Below are 19733 nucleotides of genomic sequence, written 5' to 3'. Positions count from 1 at the left end.
AATTAGCTGGCAGGTCGGCCCCGGGTCACCGTGCTTGCAGCCAGGCACAGCGCTGCAGCCGCGTCGGAAACTCCGCTGAGCGCGTCTGCGTGGGCCTCTACTACTCGCATCCACCGTGTTCTTTCCGTCGTAAATATCCTTGCGTTGTATCAGTAACCGACCTATCTCGCTACTCGACTGGAAAGCAGGCATCTCGTCCGACACGCTGCGCAATTTACATGGCGACTTACTTCTTCGCGTCACCGGTGGACGTCGACGTGAGACTGGAGGGGGAGGATATTAGGAAGAAAGTGGATGTCAAGGGCGAGAAGGACCGCATCGTCTCGTGCCCTGTGTACTACGACGGAGACGCCGTCACAGGCCAGGTGCGTCTCCCTGCCCCGTCTCGATTGTGCACAGCCCGATGTACGCTTCCTGCCCCAGGTCACAGTTAGAGTGCGTGACGGCAAGAAGATAGTGCACGACGGGATTAAGGTCGAGTTTGTGGGGAATATCGGTGAGCCGGGAAGCCGTCGGCTGGGACGAGCGTCGTGGGCGCTGACCGACGACGGGTAGAGTTGTTCTATGATCGGGGCCATCACCAGGAGTTTCTTTCGCTTTCGCAGGAGCTCGCGGCGCCGGGCGAGCTGCGCCAAGCCCAGACGTTCGACTTTTTGTTCAAGAATGTCGAGAAACAGTATGAGAGCTACCAGGGAATCAACGTCAAGCTGCGGTGCGTCGTGCATCTCTCCCCTGCTCAGAGTCTATCGCTGACCGACGGGGTGTTTGGTGCGCAGGTACTTTGTGCGGGTCACAATATCGCGGAGGATGGCCGACGTCACGAAGGACAAGGACATATGGGTCCATTCCTTCCGCATGCCTCCAGATAGCAATAATTCCATCAAAATGGAGGTTGGGATCGAAGACTGCCTGCACATCGAGTTCGAGTACAACAAGTCCAAGCGCGTACCTGCATCGCCTTCTTTTTGCTGTGCTGACCTTTGGTAGTGCAGATATCACTTGAAGGACGTCATCGTCGGCAAGATCTACTTTCTGCTCGTCCGCATAAAGATCAAGCACATGGAGCTGTCGATCATACGGAGGGAGACGACGGGCTCGCCGCCGAATCAATACAACGAGAGCGAGACCATCACCAAATTTGAGATCATGGACGGCGCACCCGTGCGAGGTATATTCCTTCTGCAAAACTCCTACCGGACACCCCAATATTCATTGTCTTCCAGGAGAGACGATTCCGATCCGGTTGTTCCTCGGCGGATTCGACCTCACGCCGACGTTCCGTGATGTCAACAAGAAGTTCAGCACGCGGTACTACCTGAACCTCGTCCTCGTCGACGAAGAGAATCGACGCTACTTCAAACAGCAGGAAATCACCATCTTCAGGATACCAGAGGTTCGCGATTCCACTGACTGTCCATTCTTCATCTTGCTCATCAGCCACTCGTGTGCCCAGAATTGATCTTGCATTGTCGTCTCCCTCTCTTGTCTTTGACCTTTGTACTTACTATACATACGTATTTTATTCAGACTACGTTATATGCAGGCTTCCAGCGTGACGACAGTAAGACGCGTAACGGTCTATTCACCCGTGGATAGTGTACTGACAAACAGAGGGCTGTATATAAAATGGATAATAAAAGTTACATAAAAACACGATGGCACCGTCCAGTCGGCCGTCGCCAGCCTTCTGTGTACGCACGCATGAAAACAAGATCAACTTAATTCAATGCGAAAAAGAATCAAAAATGTCCCGGACCCGCGAAAGAAAACAAAAAAACCCCTCACGCCGTCACCGCCCGTCCGCTTCGATAAAGCTCCTCCGCACGTACTCCTGATCCTCCTTCCCGAGCACCCCCGAATCCTGCCTCGTCAGCGCCGCCCCGGCAGGTGCGCGCGCCGCGTCGGAGCCCGTCCTGCTCTTCACCAGCACCGACCTCCCCGACCTAGACGACTTGCCCGACCTGCCGGACCGCGCCGTCGCCGCCGACGCGCGGCGGCTCGCGCGCTCGACTGCATCCACGGGGAGCTCCTCCACCGTCGGCGCGACGCTGTCCCGCGAGAACGACACGCTCGTCGGCGTCGGCGTGCGCCGCCGCGGCGCGCGCCCGATGCTCTTGATCCGCGTCCGCGGGGGCGCCAGCGCGCCGAGCACGGACTCGCCGCGCGCGTATTCACCAGGCGGCGACGCGATGCTCGATGGCGCGACGGCCGAGTAGGGCACGGACAGCGAGTTGCGCCACGCGGTCTCCGTCTCGTCCGCGAGCTCCGTGTTGATGAGCCACGGGATCTCCATCTCCGTCGAGCCCGCGCTCGTCAGCGCGCGGTCGCTCGCGGTGATGGGCGTAGGGTCGGTGGGCGGCCCGCGCCGGTACGCCTCGACGTCGGGAGGGGAGGCGGGCCCTGCGGAGCCCCCCGGGGACATCCACTGCCCGGAGTGGATGCTCTCCGGCAGCGTCAGGGCCGCGGAGGCGCGCGGATCGCGGTCAAACTCGGCCGGGCCGCGATACGGCGCAAATTCGCTCCCGAAAAGGGTGTCCGGGGGCGAGATCGGGTAGGCGGAGGCTTCGATGCCTGCGCGCGGTGGCGGCACCTCTAGTGGCGGCAGCATGGACGCGCGGATGACTGGGGGAGGCTTGCGTTTGGCGGAGCCAGTGCCGCGTGAGACTGAGCCGGTGCTCTTCCCGCTGTTGTCGCGCTCGAGGCTGCGCGCGGTGTCGGCACGCTCCTCTAGGACGCTGCCGTACGCGTTGTCGTAGCCGTAGCCGTACGCGGCGCCGTCGTAGCGCGGCGCAGCGCGGGTCGTGACGCGCGGCGGGATGCTCGAGAAGCGTGAGGACAGGTCCTGCACGACGTCGAGCGAGTCAGACGCGAGGCTGCTCGCCGACATGACGCGCGCGCGCCCCGCATACGCGTTGCTGCGCATGTACCGCGGGAGCTCCTGCGCCAAGGGCCGCGCACGACTCCGCGCCGCGTCCGCCGCGCTCGTGCTCCAGTTGCGCGTCACGGACGGCACGGGGAAGACGGGGCCGTACCCGGACCCGCGGGCGGCGGAGATGCGGCGCGCGAGGAGCGGAAGGGGCGCGCTAGCGACGGACTTGGCGACGTGCGAGACCTTGGTGTCCATGCTGGATCCGACAGACATCGGCGGGGACTTGGGATCCTCTCGTTCGAGCTCCAGAGCCGTGTGGCCCATGATCGTCGAGGGCGAGGGAAGGTCGGTGTCGGAAAGACGGAGGATGAGTGTCGGTGCGCGGTTGTGCCGCTGGAAGACTGTGACACGTTGTCCCTGCGGCATCAGCGTGAGCGGATGCGGCCGTGGGCGTGCGAAAGCCGCAGATGCGTTGGGAATAATTGTAGGCAATGGCGGTGCGTTGTCGAGGGGGAAGCGCGCGCCAAGCGAGGAGGGCGTCATGGGGTTGAAGGGCTGCTTGAGTCCAAATGTGGAGAAAGTCGCGATAGGCTGGAAAGACGAAGGGTTCGTGGACGTGTGCGAGTTGCGTTGGCGGGTGTCGCCCGCCGCCACGGGTCCTGATATCGTGATGAACCGCGTCGAGCGATGTTTCTCTCGTCCGCCCCGCAGTTCCGCATCGAGCATTTGGAAGTTTTCCAGCGTATCCGGTCTATATAAATAGAATCAACACGTACGGCGACTTTTGCGGTGCGGGAAAGACTTGCCCTCGGACCACACCGATAATGAGACACGCCCTACCGAGCATCCTGAGTAGCCGACGCAAGAAGAAAATGCCAAAGTCGCCCTGTGCAAACCCGATGACGCTCTCGATCGCCCCGAGCTTTACGCCGACGGCGATCCAGCCTGTTCCGCGGAAGAGGTAAGACACCTGCGAGGTACCTGAGGAGGCTTCGATGGTTCGTTGGCCGAGGAAGGCGCGAGCGAGGCGAACGAATGCTACCGCAAACGTAGCGAGTTGGTATACTGTCATGAGAGCGAGAGAGAGGCTGTTGAAGAAGACGCGGACGAATTGAATGGTGGGGTCATTAGAGCCGATGGCGGGCTGGGCCTTTGACGACCCCGGAAAGTTGACAAGCCCTGATACACGTCAATAACAGACTATGCCCAGTGGGTGTGGATAGCTTGAGAGCTCACGATATGTGTTGCCAATGAAGGAGCCGATTTCGTTGGTGGCGACGATGAATGGAATGATTACGAGGGAGAAGAGAATGGCGAAGGTGCGAAAGCGTCGAGGAAAGCTGGGGAAGAACTCGGCGCGCTTGAAGGAATAAAGAAAGGAAGTATAGAGGAGAATGGGGAGAAAGGAGGCGGCCGCTGAGCAGCCACGCGATCAGAGGGGTCGAGGGGTGCACGGGATGCGACGCACCGATGAGAATGTCAAGTGCTCTGAAGGCAGCGAGGGAGTCGGCGAGCGCGGGGATGAGATGGGACAGGAGGTCCAGGAGACAGAGGAGGAAGTAGATCGGGCCCTCCGCCGCCAAAAGGAACCGTCGCCTGTGATCGGCTCATCAGACATTATGTCGGCTGCGAGATCGGCGTGCGTGGACACAACGTCCGCTTTGGGAACGTTGGTCCAATGTGCCTCCGAGGCGCGAGCAGCACTCGTCAGACATGCAGCCCGCCCTCCAGACCGCTCCGCAGCGCACCGACAACAGAAGCAGACACTCACCTGCCCGCACCCCATCCTGCAAACACCAAGCCCAGGGAAAACACGACCTCGAGGGCCGGAGGGATCAGAAGGAGGCCTGTCTCGAGTCTAGAGAGCGCGATGCAACGAAGGATGGGAACAAGTGAGAGACAGACGGCGCTCATGAACCGCGTAGCTCAACAAAATACAGTGCGGCGGCCGAAGAATCCAAGGGGCATTTCAAGGACTGGGTCCTGCCAGTGCCAGCGATGCAAGACGAAGAAAAGGAGGGACAGAGGTTCAAAGAACGGACGCAGGCTGGCTGCGACGTATGAGGGGCAGTCCGGCGACTGGGAAAAACACGAAGGAGAAGGAAGAAAACAGAAAGAGACGCTCGCGCTCGTCCGCCGGGGTTCGATTTCGAGCTTCATCACCACCGCCCGCAAGCCGTATCCAGGTCCTCGCGACATGGAAACCAGTCGCCCGCTCGTTTCTGTTCCGCACTTCCAATCGGTCCATCTCAGTCCCACTCCCCGCCTCCGACCGCATCACCAACAGATCTATCCCCAATGATGCTGAGAAAAGCTGATTGGCCTCTGAACGTTCTCGTTCGAGGCGTCGACCCTGGCATTCGACGCGGCAACCGGCCTTCAATCGGTCAATACACCAGATCTCCCCAGATGTGCTGCGGTGACTAAGCCATGGGCTGTTCCTGATCAAGATCCCATTTCATTAAGCCGCATAGACCCCGAATAGCGCCACCGAACGCATGTGTTTTCACGCGTTCCCACACCAGATAACCCCGCTTCATCGATGATGTCACAAGCGCAGGCAGATTGCCTCTAAACATTCGCTCAAAAATCTACCATAGCCAAAACTAGTGCGGCCTCGAATACAACAAATTATTGACGCGCAAGCTGGCGGGGTTTGTCAGTGTCCCGCGACGACTCTTCTGGAACTAAAGCCAGCGAGACGCGCGGGGACGAGGACTATACATAGTTGATAACACAGCCCATCTCTCGCAAGTCGACTGCATTACGAGAGCTTCTGCGAAACGCAATGCATTGCAGGGATGGGCTGGGACGGCGACTTTAGCGAGTCTGATGGCGAAGAGACGGGCGGATGACTCGGGCTCGTGTGACGACGATGAGGGAGAGAAAGAAGAGGAAGAGTTGGTCGGCCGCAGGGTGGTCAACCGTATAACACCATACTTGGACTACGACCCAACACGCTTACCTAGTAAGCAAGAAAGACGCGAGCTCCGGCACCAGTCCTGCCATGTCCCTGTTGATCCCGTGTCGACCCCATTCTACGCACCGCCAGACAAAGGCATCGCTGGACATGGCATGAATCCTTCGAACAACTTCGAATGTGACGAATACGGGTGGCCGTTCTTGTTGCCTACCGACGAGCTCGCCGATGCCTCGTGTTAATGTTGGTGGACACTTGTCGGGATCACACTTAAAACAACGAAGTCACTGGTATCGTTATCAGGTCCGCCGCCGGCGGACCACAGACACCCTTTCTCATCGACCGTCTCTAAAATCAGTCCCCGCGGATCTAACGCTGGATATTGGTGCCGACAAATGTTGTCTAACCTTTTAGACTATTGTGAGTGAGGCGATCATGAACAGATCGACGTTGGCACAATCACAGACGACCATTTTGATGACGAACACCGTCAGCTGTGGTGTTTGAATATAGCTCCATTTGTCAGTACCGGCTTGTGATACATGCACAAAATCACCGGTCGATCATCGAAGACAAGATACTGCGTAGGACCTTCGGGATGTCGGACGTATTGGCCACCCTGAATCCCCGCCCCGGAAAATTCTTCGGAATCCTGATGTGAGGATGTTTGATGTCAGCAGCGGCACCGGAGAAACCTATGGACATGCACGCACCAGGACGCTTCAGCCCCCTCGCCGATGCAAATCAGCGCGGTGTGGACCTTTGGATGGCGGTTCATCGCTCTCTTGAGGTCTTCCACGGTAATGCCATATCGGGAGAAGTTGGCGTCCGAGATGGCGATGACGAAGTGGTCGTCTAGAGGGTGCGAGGTGAAAGCTGTCAACATCGACTCGAAACGGGGTGCTCGAGGAAAGGCGGCCGACCTCCGTCAAATTTAGAAACCTCCGTGGTCGCCTTCTCGAGGGCTTCAACTGACAGAGAAGGATCATTGAGTTCGGAGTTCGGGCGGAGGAGGGCACATTCATACGTGCCTGTGAAGTCTCCGGCGAAAGCGTACTGGGTGACGAGGTTCATCTTTTCTACGACAGCCCAACGTTCAGACACTTCAGACACGCTTTGCCCCATCTGCACAAGTGGGATGTCTGCGGAGTCTCCTGACTGTAGGAGAAAGGTGTGAGGCCCGACTCAAGGCGTTCTTCAGGCAATGGGCGGTGTAAAGCTTACATGGCCATATACCTGACATTAAATTGTCAGATAAGCGGTCGAGCGAAAAGCCGAACCGCTCACATCCCATACGTATTTATCCTTCCTTGACAGTCGGTTGAAGCTTTCCATCAGCATCACCGCTTTTCCGCTCTATCAGCATTTACCCTGATGCAAAATGATTAGATCAGGTGCTTGCCTGTCTCCAAGCTCCTCTGTAGACGGCCGTCGTACTGGAAACGATACCTGGTTCGCACATTAATGATGGACGAGAAGGGCAATGCGATTGCTTCCTACATGGAGCCGCTGATGTCGAACAAGAACCGGATACGTTTTGGCCTGGAGGATTCAATCAATTAAACGGGATTGGGCCATGCACAATCAAATACGGACTTGATCTGAGGCCGACCCAACTCCGGCTTGGCCATTCCTCTTCGTTTGTAAACCGTAGCTTCACCTGTTAGACCCTCCGTCAGGCGACTGTCATCCAGCTCCCCATCTGTCTGCCGCTTGATCCACACTCGCTCTTCTTCTTTGGCCGCAAGGTCTGCCAGTGCCAGAAGACACAGGGTTAGCGACACGCAGAAAGTATGCGAAAAATGACTGACGCTCAAGTAAATCGTGCAGTTGCGCAATGTGCGCCTGCACAGAGGTCAACAGTGAGCCGTACCCCTTTGCTTCCGCGGCACTCATATTGAGCTCCTCTAGTCGTCGGGCCAACTCCTGTCGAGCCATCTCTCGGGCTTGTTCCCTAATCTCGTCGGGGACGTCCTTCTTCAGTTCGTCTGATACCTGACAAGAACATAGATAAGGGGCCGTCAATAGAGGGGGGGCAATCGCAAAGTATGCCTACCTGCTTGATATCGTGTCCCTTGAACAAGCGCATATATCCACCGCGCCCTCCCATCCCGGCTGTATCCCGTCCACCAGACTGTCCAGGCTTGTCAGCGATGAGTGCCGCGGAAACATGATGCACGTACGCCTCCGGCCCAGGTGTTACCCCCGTGGTGCGGCTCGTTATTCGGGTCCTCCTTCCCAAACTTCGGTTTATCGAGGTCAGTCGACCCCTTGGGCTCGAACTTCAAATCGAGCACACGCTTCTGCGCCGCATCGCGACCCGCGTCCAGCCCGAGGCGCTTGACCTGCAACCTGAGATCCTTCAGCTTCCGACACATAAATAGATTTTATAGGGAGTCGGAGCTCACCCATGGTGCTCCAAGATGGCCGCCAATTTGTCGATCGCATCTGGTTTGTGCACGTCAAAGTCGAAAACATTGCGCAGGGCGTGATCTAGAGTATCAGTCGGGTACGTGCGCATGTGGCGCACGATGGCGATCAGCTCTGCATTCGCGGCGCGTCAATAAGTAGCGCCGTAGTGACGAAGGCGGAAAAGGCAACTGGCCTCGTAGCGAGTAAGGATATGTCAGAGATCCATCGTCGTATCCCTTTCTGAGGTCGTCGAATACGCCGACTAGGCGAATCAGTATATCTTCCTCCAGTTCTGGGGCAAGCTGTGCAAGCAGTCTCCGCTCGGATTCGAGATCCGGGTTCCAGACTGAGTGGCTGAAGACCCGTCGTAAGACGATCAAACCGGGTACAGCAAAGAGATCAATCAACCAGCCAGCGAGCTTACCAACTGAAATTGTCTCCAAGGACCTGCAAGAAATGGTTTCCAAGGAACGCTGACGACGAAATGCGCACATCAATTCTCGGGTCGGAAAAGGAAAATGACATATACGCACGATATCCTGGCCTGTTGGCCAGCAGGACCAAGCGGAAGTTAGGATGAACCTCAATATCGCCATCTCTTTCTCTCACGCGGCGAAGCCGCCGCCCATCAGGGAGGGTGAGCTCGCCTTGTCCGGCAAGGCTGCGGAATATAGCGACAACGTGCTCCGGCGCCTTGTCGGCCTCATCGATGATGATCACGCGGCCAAGTATCATAGCCCGGACCAACGGCGAGTCGGTGTGCTTGATGACGCCGCCTTCGAGGGATGTCTGGAACAACAGCTGGTTGACGGTGGTATCGCGGTGAAGCTGGATGTATTCTCTGGGCCGTCGAAGAAGCTGAAAATACGGCGCGTGTTAAATGCGAGCGGCGAGGTCTCAGACAACGCATCCCTACCTGGCACAATCTGTGGTACGCATAGGTGTTTAGAAAGATCGGCATAAAAAGTCAATGATGGGCGAGCGGACCTATCTATCAATTTGTTCTTCCCTACTCCCTACGATGGATGCCGTCAACATCCCAAACACTGCTCAAGACAGCAAGGAAAAACGTACTTGGTTCCCGAGAAGTACCAGGTGCTCCCCCAAAAGCTCAAAGTCCACGGCAAGGTCTCGCATGAGCGCCGATTGGAGGCTATTGTCATAAAAGTGGTCCATGTGGGGCACATAGGATGCCACGCCCTCAGGATCCTGCTCAGCAGGGAACTGAGGTATAAACGTAGACTCGACCTTGCGCAATGGGTCACTGGGCGGCGGAAATAGAACGCCACGCTCCTCCGGGACGGGGGACGGGTGGAACTTCGAACTGCATGTCCACAATCAAATCAGAGTAATACAAGCAAAGTTACTCACCACATTCGTAAAACGCTTGATCTCGCACTCCTCGAACAGGCTCTCCAAGCTCATTTTCTCCGTCGTAGGTAAAAATTCCGCCAAGAGCACGCGACTGATCAACGCGTGCAAATCGTCGTCCCAGGGGAATCCCGCCAAGCGACGCGCGATCCTCACGAGTGAGCGCGTGCCGAGCTTGCGGTTCTTGAGCATGTCCTCGGAGGGTATGCTCTGTCTGTACTTCTCCGCGAAGGACAGCAGCGTCTTCACATGATGCGGCGGACAGCCGGTCTGGAGGAGGACGGCGGACTCCTCGGCGTGGTCCATCGGTTGCGCAGGGATGGGCAAGAACATATTAGCATGCTCGTCGGAGAGCCAGTCGCGGAGGGCGGTGGATTTGGAAGACGTGCTGATCATGCGGAAGGAGCGGTGGGTCGTCGAGAGTCCTCCCTCGGCAGCCTATTTCGGTGTGAGGAACAATGCGTATTCGTAGAATTTCGATGTGATGAGACACGCACCTCGGCTTCGGAGGCTGAAGACACAATGCGAGTGGAACCCCAGAGTTCAACCTCTCTGTCCTGAGTCAGGCGAGCCAACGAGCCAGCGGTCAAGCCGATGACGTCCAGTCCGGACATGTGGACCAATCGGCCTGCCCAGGCACCCTCAACAAGGGGGCTTTAGAAAGGGAGATAATAACATTGTCAATGCCGACAGAACTGAAAAGGGACGATTTCGCTTCGAAAAAACATATTTTACCTGGGTTCCCATGTCGTCGCTCCGCCGTCTTCAATCTTGCGCCTCATCAACAGCTCTCTCCCGCCGAGCTCTTTGTACATATGCACGGCCTCGGTCTCGTACCCCAATATTTCTCCGAATGTTTTCACGAGGAGCGACGTCGAGCACGAGCCGGTGGACGGCAGCGCAGGCGGGACGTACGAAATATCCCAGCCCAGAGCATGCGCCTGGAGAAAACACGTCAAGATACCAAGGAACCGCTCCGTCGCGAAGAACTCCAGGTCGCCCACGAACGGGAACGGACGCAGCTGCTTCGGTCCCGCGGGAACCTCCAGCGAGACGGTCTGCGCAGCGCTCTCGAAGACCACGCGCGCTGTGTTGCTGTCTACGCGCTCGATGCTGCGCGCACGATACCCCAGAATTCCAATATCTTCCCCGTGGCTCGAACGGGCGGCTCCGAGCGCGCCGAGTCCGGCTTGTTCGGTGCGCGTGCTCAGCATCGCCCACGCTTGGAACGGCGCATACACGAGCGAAGGGTGCAGGACCAACAACAGCCGCGATAGCTGTTCCGGCGCCAGTAGTGGCGGAGGCGCGAACACGGATACGATGCTGTTCAACTTTTGCAGTGCGGTCTGTGGGAACGCGGGCAGTGCGGGGCGCGCGACGGTGTCGAGCTCATGGCGCGCCTCACTCGCGTACTGCGTCGACAGGATAAGGTCGCGGAGCTTGTTTGCGAGAGCGGTGGATGGGGTGGAGAGCGGTGCGGAGGGAGCGGGATGGGTGAGGGCGAGGAGGGCGCCGACGGGGTCGACAAAGCGCGCTTGGAAGCGGCTGCGGAAGGGCGGGTCCAGGGGGTATCCTGCGTAGGGTGGGACTGGGGCGGCGATCGCGATGACGCGGAAGTTCTTGTGCGCCGGTACGAAGAGTTTGCCTGCGGTCTCGCGTTTCGAGTCTGAGGTCTCTAACAGGGCATATCGATGAGGGTGCAGAATGTGCGTTCCGTCGTCCAAGTTCCTGCAGCACGGTGACGTCAGTAGTAGCTTTCCTGTTACACCGTCTGAGCACGTACATTTCTCTGTTCTCCAGTAGATTATTGAGAACCTATCGACAGTGGTCGTGATTTAAAAAAGGTCAGCATATTCTGCCAATCGAGCCGCGTACGAGGATGCGCGTACTGGCATAATGCCTCTCTCGGCCTTCTCTATACCTTCTATGATCAAAATGCGGCCATGCTTCACAGCCCGCACCGCGGCGCTATCGACATATACTAGATTCCCTCCCGCCTTAATTTCCCTGCCCTGCTTCAACTCCGTCTCTCCAACGTCCCGATGCAGCGCAATATACTCATACTCCGAATTCACCAGACTATATGCGCCATCAGCATCAGCACCATCTCTCAAAAATCCCATCGCAAGCGCACGGCCTCTCCGCCTCGCTAAACGCGCGCGCGTCCCCGATCAAAAAGTGACGCAGCCCACGTCAAACTCACCTGCAAAACGTCATGGCGAGGCGCCGCGCATACGGCCCCGGCTGCGAGAGCAAGAACACGTCCTGCCCGAGGAGGTACTTCTGCAGCAAGAAGTGCAGATTGTCGAGGTTGAACGCGTCGCGCACGTCGAGCGGCGGCGCGCCGCCGTCGGGGCCCGCGAAGTGGGGGAGCCGCGAGGGCGTGGCCGACGCGGGGACGTCGTACGTGATCTCGCCGAGCGTGAGCTGGCCAAGCGAGGGCGGGGCGGGGGCGAGGGTCTGCGCGATGCGATGGAGGCGGCGGTGGGGAGACATGGGTGTTTATTGGAGGGTTGTGAGGAGGCTGCCCCGCAAAGCACAGACGCCTCGATAGACGGGCGACATGTTTCAGTCGTGGGTCGGTGCTCGGCATATATTGGACGGTGCACCCGGAAATCATGCACTCACGCCAGTGCTCAGCTTCCGCTTTCGGAAGGATCAGCTGGTCCCTGGACGAGCGAGCTCAATGTCTCACGAACGCGTGGATCTCAGCAGTCTTTCCAACGCAGTGACAATAGTCGAGGAAGAGGAAACGGAATCCTACCTGGCTTTTCGAGCCGCTTTGTCTGACAAACTCGCCTGAACACAGAATATACACGTCGCGGAATGCAAAATGGGACAGGAAGTTTCATGTCGGACTAGTCCAGCTGACCTTCAGCGGTATCTCCCGGATGCCATTGTCATGTATCAAATGCTGAGGTCACCAAGGGTTGGGTAGAGGGGCACGCCGTCCACATCGATCAATCCCATGGTCGGGAACAAGCCAAGAGTCTACTGTCGCCTGCTGTACAGAGGTACACAAGAAGCGCGGAAAAAAAGATCGAACCAGGCGTATACACGATGATCGAGCCAATACAAAGAAGGGTAGACGTAGAAATAATACGAAGTGTAATAAACGAGACTGAGTGGATGCTGAAGGCAACAGGCTGACGAGCGATCGAAGATTATGAACGGCTACAGAGGGAGCCGAGCTCAAGTGATAGACAGGGAAAACCCTTCCTCATAAGAGACGAGGGAAAGCTGTGGTGGTGGCCAAGGGCCGATTATTTCTCCATCAACGCGACGATCCCATATGCAGCCGCAGCGGCCGCGCCACCGACCAACAGCGTGCTCACCGCGCCCCAGACATACCCGCCGACACCTTGTCCTGCACCCGTGATGCGCGCCTTCACGGCTCCAAACACGAGCAGTATGATGCCCGTGAACAGACACGAGTAGATGAGCGCGACGTGCGCGCGCTCGATGAAGAAGTACGGCAAGAGCGGGATCAGCCCACCAAGGAAGTATCCCATCCCAATCGTGAACGCGGAGAGATACAAGCGCTTCGTCGGAACTTCCTCTGCGTTTCGAAAGCGATCAGTTAAGCGTACGTCAAGTGGACGGGAGGACGCGATCGGACATACCGAGCCCTTCACCGAACTTGAGCAAGAACGGCGTGACACCCACGTCCTGACTCCACCGCAGCCCCGCCTCCTCCTCATCGCTCACACTCCCAACCGAGCTCGACGCGTGGTTGTGATGTGAACCCACTTCGCTCCCGCCCCCGTTCATCTCCGCCTCGAGCAAGCTGCGTGTGACCTGGCGCGAGACCTTCTCGTCGACGCCCACGCGGCCCAGTACGGCGTGCACCTCGCGTTCCATCTCGCCGTCACACGAGCGCAGGACCCGCGCGGCGGTCGTGCGGCGCAGGTACCGATAGTGATCGCGCTCGGCTTGCGACGCGAGGAAGCCGCCAATGCCCATGGAGAGGGCACCGGCGATAAGTTCGGCGATACCGCCAAGCACGACCAGTTTCGATTCGCCGAGCGAAGAGAGACCCGCTGTGAGCGCAAAGGGAACTGTCAAGCCGTCGGAGAGCCCGATGACACTGCGCGCAGCGGCCAATCAGCACATGAGCATCGACAGATGGGAAAGTAGACAGTATAAAGGAAAATCTATAGGTACAGAACGGGAAAAAGGTATTTCCATTGGCGGATAGAACGCGGGCTTATCGAAAGCGTTCTGGACGGAAGACGGGATGAAGAGAAGGGTGCACGAGGACACTTCGCGCCACCATGTGGCCGCACAAAGCGAGAAATGTGGGCGATCATTTCGAAGGATGTGCTATAATAAGCGTGGATGCATAGTGAAGGTCGTGAAGTGCACATGGGGCACATTTTTGTAACACCTCACGGGCAGCCGTGAAAGACGTGCTGCGCGAGTGCACACTGTAAGCGTGCGCCCCAATACTCTTCATTCGTTTAGGCACATTCGATGGAGAATTGGACCGGAAAGAAACTGGAAGGAGATGAACAAAGACGCACACATCTCGGACCACATCCGGGTCGACCAACGTCCGTTCATCGTCTCCCCTGAGCTCCTTGCAGCAAACACCTTCCCGTCCAGTCTCGTGTCGCGAGCACTTGGCGGTGAGAGGTGCTGGTACGGTGGGTGCGATCGTGCTGTCGACCGCCCAGACTGGTGGCTTGTTTTTCGCGGAGGTAGAATCGCGACGATGAGGAAGAGGCATGACCGCCGCGGCGTGCGCAGTATCGGGGTGCAAGGAGGACATGACTAGACGGCTCGTTCAAGTACTGATTTTCGTGAAAGGAGGAAGGGATATCTAGCTAGAGAGGATGATTAGACTGGAAGGGAGGAGGGGAAAGAGTGGAACAGACGAGAAGGTCCAATTGCAGTGTTTATTCGGAGCGGACGCTTGCTTACACACTCGGCTTGTCGGCAGCCACAAAGTTTGACGTCAGTCGTCATCCAGCCGCCGTCGACAGCAGGCACGAACGCTCGCCCTCGCTCTAGCACCCCGTCCAGCCAGCACGAGTGCCATTCCCGTCTTCACCCCCCATATACATGAATGTAGTACGACTCTGGCATAAAAACTGACGCTCACTTTGCATTCCGTGGTTGCTCGCGAAGCTGACAATAGGCACTCGTCGTGGAAAATTGACCTGCCCAATCGCGCTGGCTTTCTTTCCAATCTCCTCGGCGCCCAGAGACTTCACTGAGACTCCTCGCTCCTCTGTGCCTTGATCAGACCTGGGTGACATGCCAGCTCATGCCAGAGCCACCTCGATGATCCGTGTCAACAGGTGTTGGTGGACTCAGTGCGGCCATCTGTCAACGAACTGGAGGTTATCTGGCTATGTGATCACCCATAGCTTACGCCGCAAGCACGTCGCCAGAACTGGGAAGGAGGTGCCAGCGAGCGGAAGAGAGTCAAGTTTAGTAGGTCGCATTGTCCGCAAACTCTCGACCAGCTGTTTTTCGATCTTTGGTCCACGGCCTAGACCCACTGACTTCATAGTCCGTGATTCACCAGGTCTGGTCTCTCTAAGGGTGGCGCCCACTGTATCTGCCCCTTGACAATTTCTTGATAACAGACATTGCCTCTTCTCTTCCGAAACTCGTACAAGCGAGCTTGGTTAACATGTCATCAGCTAGTTGAACCCTTTCATAAGCACCAACTCAAGACAATGCGGTCTTATGATGTGGACACTTCTTGAACGTTCCGATTTCCTCATTGAGGGACGAGTTAGAAGATACGCGGTTCTCAAAACGGAAGCTTCAGCAGACCCCAAGTCTGAATGCCTGCTGGCAGATTCTGGCGTCAGAGACCGTCGCCTACCATATTGGCAGCACATTTGTTGAGGCCCTATTCAAGGAAAAGTGCCTTTAATGCTAGGATAATTCTTCGGTTAATGTATGGGATTTCTCTTTGGAGCCCTCGCTTTTACCTCACTCAGTCCATGGCGACACCTTGACCTTTTCGCCTCGTTTCGTTGCAACTTGTCACAGAACCTTGTGTCTTATGTCGGATAGCAGTATATATGTTCCTCACACACGACAACACACATGATCTTCGCCCATGCGTATGATGATTCCCTTCCCTCGGAAATAGTGCCTCACCCTTGGAAGGAAGAGGAGCCATATGAATAATATTCGCACAGTAAAGTCCAGATCGACAACAGACTCACCAGTATGCTGTTCTTGAAAGGCTCAGAAAGTAAAGTAATGGATTTTCCCTGAATCATCATCCCTCTCCTGAAAAAACGCCGCGGACATGGTTAACGTGCCAACTAGACAAACACGACAGACTACACACTTCAAGAACCACAAGAGTATCTTGACTGAGCATGACCGTCTCCGTTGCATATGGGTCGACTTGGAACGGCAGGGTAAGGTCCTTGCAAAAGGCGGATGGGACTGCTGATACACCACTGTCCATGCCATTGCTAGCCCATGGATACAAGCCTCGAGGTCCTAACCTTCTCCACCCTTCCATTTCCAAACAATTGCGCTTGGAAGGGGCAATCCGCTCGGGATGGCAGTCATATACCCGGAGGTGGATCCTATCGTCATTAAAATGGATAGATCGCAGAGTTTCAACGCATCGCATGTATGAAATGCAACTATACGTTGGACTCGATCGTTGATCTGAGAGCAGCGCCAAGTCATGGAAATCTCTAGAACACCACGTTCCCCAGGACCATACATGGTGACTTGTGGAAAACTCGGGGTCATGTGAATGATCTAGCAGAGATTGCGAGCGAATTAACAGGCATAAGCCGCGAATTCCTACAAGAAGAAGCCGATCCCTAGGCGAGGCATGAAAGGGGGCGCGCAGATCTGCCCTAGGCTCCCAATCAGCGCTGGGATCTGCGAAAATGGAGAAGCCTCGACTGAACGGGGGAAACTGAAACGTGCAATGATATGGTGCGCATGCCACATCAAAGTTTTGTGGAGAAGTGGCTCGCAGGTCGTAAATCACCAGCTCTGCATAGTTGTTGCCATCTGCAGGCGAATCAAAGTAACGGCCAACTAAGACGAAGCGTTCATCTAGGAAGATTGGAGCCGACTTGATCTTTCTTCCATGCAACCACTTGATAGTAAATCGTTAGAAATCGGCCTCTAAGCATACCAGGTACAAAGGTTCACCATGATGATCATCCCAGTCTTCCAATTCCATATCACCAGCTCCCGGGGCGCCTCACTGATGAGGATTAAGATACCAAGACGATCGCGATCTATGACAATGTCGTAGTCAGTAGAATTGCTCAGTCCTGGGATGGAGGGTAGCGATATAGTTGATGCAATAGCAGCAGGATGGACATCTCCAGACGACATCGACAATAGATTTATATTACGTGACCGGTTTCGCCTGAACTCAGCGGTAGGTCAAGAAAGATGACATTGAGAAACTTGAAATAAAACATACCCAACCGTGACGAGCAGATCCTGGGTTGGATCGATAGCAGCATCCCTAAAGGGAAATTCAAGATTGACTTGCCACTCCTTCGCATCGATTCCCCGCAGGCGAGAATGAAGCTGCGTAAAATATATGATGCAGGATGTATCGTCGCACTCCGCATATACACCTCCTTGAAGTGCAAACATCTCTCCCTTCGTGGGGACACATGTGTACTCTCGCCACTGAAGCTTTTTCCATGCAGTTTGGTGATCTGCTAGCATCTTCAAACGCTCGCTCGCCCCGAGAAGGCTATATATTCCGTCCTCTTGTCCGGAGGATCCAAACGCAATCACAAATTGGATCGCTGTTGAGCCATCAATCAGAGCATGTAAGCTGCGACAAACCTATGACAGCCCAGGCGATACTACATTAGCGCCCGCACCCATCACTGAAAGGACCTCATTAACACAGGGAAACGCTCACCCGTCTGCATGTCAAGATGGAATGATGATCAAGATGCTTCAGAGCTTTCTCAATGAGTTCTGTTGGGAGAATGAACAATCCACTCATGCTGACTGCGGGCGAGATGGAACCTGGAAGTTACATTGTGTACTTACAGTTCATCGATCGACGTGGACGTAAAAGTCAGTGACAAACTCAGACCGGAGGCCGCCCCAGATTGTGGACGTCCCCAAACAGGTAAACGATATACACTAACGTACGTGCAGTCGAGATCATCAATTCCCGAAGAAAAGAAAGCCTTGCTTACGGAGAAGATAGAGACTGAGAACTGTCATGCACAACGGTCTGATATCAGCAGCAAGCACTTTTCACGAGTATACAATGCGGCTGCCGAGGTTGTCGTCGCTGCTCGAAGCAAGTGTAAAGGTGGTCTAGAGCCGTTGACATCGATGTGAACGATCGGAGCAGATGAATGTGCGTGGGAAAATGAATGTGCCTGTGCATGGAGCAAAGAACCAGATCACTATATTTCTAGACGTCGACGACGAGGATACTGCAGAGCCCGTCCGCAACGGCGCAGCGACTTCAGCTGCACATTCGACAATGGACGATGCGTTCGGAATCGTCTACTTGATTGAGAACGCACAACAATTCTGGTCCGGTGCGTGCTGTTTTCATTTCGGAACCCGCAAGAGCTGTCTTCTTTCTCCCGTCATCTAATTTCGACGAACCTCCTTTCCTTTTCCGCGTTTAGAGCTCGAAGATATTCTACGTATTCCAAATAATGCCACGCTTTCGAGTCTGGACTCGACTTTGAAGAGGTACATCTCATTCTGCGCTACGTACCACGGTGAGCACTCTGCTCTATCTTTACCTAAGCTGTCCCCCTCAGCTAACACGTCCCTGAGCAGAACAATATTTACAGAGCCCACTACAGCTTGAACATGCCTGCGAGCTCCTTCTCGACTCAGAGTTATTCACATTCCACTCGGAAAGAATGTGCGAAATTCTGACGGACGAGGCTACATCGGTGCGCCGCTCTGCCAATCTTCCTTTCTGCTGTCTCATAGGACTCTGCCAACATTGTCATATAGAACACAGATCCACATCATCAACTCATATTGTACAACATCCTTGTGCTGCATGGACGACGTCATCCTTCCTTCCTTCGCTCGTACAAGCGCTGGCAGCCCATACTTCCACTGCTTATGGACCATGTCCTCGTAGACATCGACCCGGAGATCGAGGATACATATTCAGGCTCTGTAACAGGGCCTAGCACAGGCTGGAAAGGTCTGGCAATCCCGATCGAGGCCATGTTAAGGTCGCTAGGAGTTAGGCTGTTGTATGAGGTGTGCAGGGCTTCGAAGCTCACCAAGCAAGAATTGCGTGAGTGATATTATCTGCTGTTTGGTTTCACGGCGAGGGCTGAGTCTGTCTTTTGAAGGAATTTTTGGCGACGATTTTATCGACCGTCTTTTCGATCTTGTGGAGCAGACGCGAAATATGCAGGATGAGACATTTAATTACTCGGTAATCAAGTTGATTGTATGTCCCCTTTCTCTCGGATCACCCGCTCCGAGTATGAACATCCGATGTTCACCAGGTTGCCCTGAATGAACAATTCATGGTGGCATCCCTGAAACCACTGCCATCTGATCCGGCGGCCAAGGAATATGAATCTGCACAACAGGCAGCAGACAACCGTGTCTTGCAAGTATTGATGCGACGTCTGGGGCTGAGTCAGACATTTGGGGGGAACATGATTTTCATGCTCAATCGCGCAGGTCTGTCGAATCCATTGGCGTTTAATGACCTACGCTGACAGTTTGGCGCTTCTCAGGCCGGTCATCTGAAGACCTCGTGATGCAGCTTCTAGTCCTCAAAATTCTCTATCTACTATTTACGACGAAGGGCACGTCCGAATATTTTTACACCAACGACTTATGCGTCCTTGTCGATGTTTTCCTGCGCGAACTTGGGGACCTTGACGAAGAGTCCGAATCTGTGAGTTTACGGGTTTTCCCTCGCCTGCAAACCAATTCCTCATGGATATATCCGACACATCTGCAGCTTCGTCACACCTATCTTCGCGTCCTGCACCCGCTCTTGACGAAAACACAGCTTCGCCAGGTGCCCTACAAACGTCCGCAAATCGTGCGCACCCTCGAGTCACTGGTCGAGCACCCAGAAATCCGCGACGTGAGCGCGACAACACGACGGCTGGTGGAGCGGTGTCTAAGCGGCGAGTGGTGCGTGCAGTTGCGCAAGGGTGCCGCGGGCAAACTCGCGATCGC

General features: G+C 55.7%; 7 protein-coding genes across 7 annotated transcripts; 3 read left to right on the top strand and 4 right to left on the bottom strand.

The window, feature by feature from the left end:
- The first annotated feature begins 156 nt into the window (after positions 1 to 156).
- HETIRDRAFT_65464 (uncharacterized protein) lies at positions 157 to 1541 on the top strand. Its single transcript, XM_009552222.1, has 7 exons — positions 157 to 365; positions 424 to 496; positions 556 to 712; positions 777 to 941; positions 993 to 1168; positions 1224 to 1393; positions 1454 to 1541. Exons 1-7 carry the CDS (start codon positions 219 to 221, stop codon positions 1457 to 1459), a joined length of 894 nt encoding a protein of 297 aa, XP_009550517.1. The 5' UTR covers positions 157 to 218; the 3' UTR covers positions 1460 to 1541.
- A 248-nt stretch (positions 1542 to 1789) lies between these two features.
- HETIRDRAFT_421553 (uncharacterized protein) lies at positions 1790 to 4783 on the bottom strand (the record flags this gene model as incomplete). The annotated part of the gene is made up of 5 exons (XM_009552641.1): positions 1790 to 3620; positions 3676 to 4048; positions 4106 to 4285; positions 4338 to 4465; positions 4641 to 4783. 5 exons carry the CDS (start codon positions 4781 to 4783, stop codon positions 1790 to 1792), a joined length of 2655 nt encoding a protein of 884 aa, XP_009550936.1.
- A 918-nt stretch (positions 4784 to 5701) lies between these two features.
- Positions 5702 to 6031, top strand: HETIRDRAFT_105442 (uncharacterized protein; the record flags this gene model as incomplete). The annotated part of the gene is made up of 1 exon (XM_009552640.1): positions 5702 to 6031. One exon carries the CDS (start codon positions 5702 to 5704, stop codon positions 6029 to 6031), a length of 330 nt encoding a protein of 109 aa, XP_009550935.1.
- A 254-nt stretch (positions 6032 to 6285) lies between these two features.
- HETIRDRAFT_156533 (uncharacterized protein) lies at positions 6286 to 12068 on the bottom strand (the record flags this gene model as incomplete). Its single annotated transcript, XM_009552639.1, has 23 exons — positions 6286 to 6441; positions 6503 to 6644; positions 6713 to 6760; positions 6821 to 6947; positions 7014 to 7025; positions 7077 to 7135; positions 7192 to 7238; positions 7290 to 7331; positions 7386 to 7539; positions 7601 to 7784; positions 7846 to 7923; positions 7973 to 8141; positions 8198 to 8333; positions 8395 to 8555; positions 8626 to 8674; positions 8735 to 9059; positions 9276 to 9518; positions 9573 to 10010; positions 10070 to 10226; positions 10308 to 11300; positions 11356 to 11387; positions 11462 to 11651; positions 11776 to 12068. 23 exons carry the CDS (start codon positions 12066 to 12068, stop codon positions 6342 to 6344), a joined length of 4179 nt encoding a protein of 1392 aa, XP_009550934.1. The 3' UTR covers positions 6286 to 6341.
- A 767-nt stretch (positions 12069 to 12835) lies between these two features.
- On the bottom strand, positions 12836 to 14343 carry HETIRDRAFT_421551 (uncharacterized protein; the record flags this gene model as incomplete). Its single annotated transcript, XM_009552638.1, has 3 exons — positions 12836 to 13131; positions 13196 to 13659; positions 14096 to 14343. 3 exons carry the CDS (start codon positions 14341 to 14343, stop codon positions 12836 to 12838), a joined length of 1008 nt encoding a protein of 335 aa, XP_009550933.1.
- Positions 14344 to 15525: 1182 nt separating this feature from the next.
- On the bottom strand, positions 15526 to 17598 carry HETIRDRAFT_429653 (uncharacterized protein; the record flags this gene model as incomplete). The annotated part of the gene is made up of 8 exons (XM_009552637.1): positions 15526 to 15591; positions 15639 to 15767; positions 15889 to 16135; positions 16202 to 16665; positions 16722 to 16944; positions 17002 to 17378; positions 17458 to 17567; positions 17592 to 17598. The coding sequence occupies 8 exons, from the start codon at positions 17596 to 17598 to the stop codon at positions 15526 to 15528; spliced, it is 1623 nt and encodes a 540-aa protein (XP_009550932.1).
- A 324-nt stretch (positions 17599 to 17922) lies between these two features.
- HETIRDRAFT_388964 (uncharacterized protein) lies at positions 17923 to 19681 on the top strand (the record flags this gene model as incomplete). Its single annotated transcript, XM_009552636.1, has 8 exons — positions 17923 to 18097; positions 18191 to 18286; positions 18345 to 18466; positions 18531 to 18825; positions 18884 to 18984; positions 19043 to 19223; positions 19280 to 19443; positions 19510 to 19681. Coding segments are annotated over 8 exons (1305 nt in total), but the record flags the coding sequence as incomplete, so codon positions are not given.
- Positions 19682 to 19733: the final 52 nt, after the last annotated feature.

Source organism: Heterobasidion irregulare (assembly GCF_000320585.1).
Source record: "Heterobasidion irregulare TC 32-1 unplaced genomic scaffold scaffold_10, whole genome shotgun sequence".
In the NCBI taxonomy this organism is placed as follows: Eukaryota; Fungi; Basidiomycota; class Agaricomycetes; order Russulales; family Bondarzewiaceae; genus Heterobasidion; species Heterobasidion irregulare.
This window is presented reverse-complemented; position numbering and strand designations above follow the sequence as displayed.

Excerpts from the sequence above, each read along its gene's own strand:
- HETIRDRAFT_65464 (XM_009552222.1), top strand. The coding sequence starts at position 219 with ATGGCGACTTACTTCTTCGCGTCACCGGTGGACGTCGACGTGAGACTG. Across the intron at positions 497-555 it reads CGAGTTTGTGGGGAATATCG|AGTTGTTCTATGATCGGGGC; the intron begins GTGAGCCGGGAA and ends GACGACGGGTAG. Across the intron at positions 1,169-1,223 it reads GGACGGCGCACCCGTGCGAG|GAGAGACGATTCCGATCCGG; the intron begins GTATATTCCTTC and ends ATTGTCTTCCAG.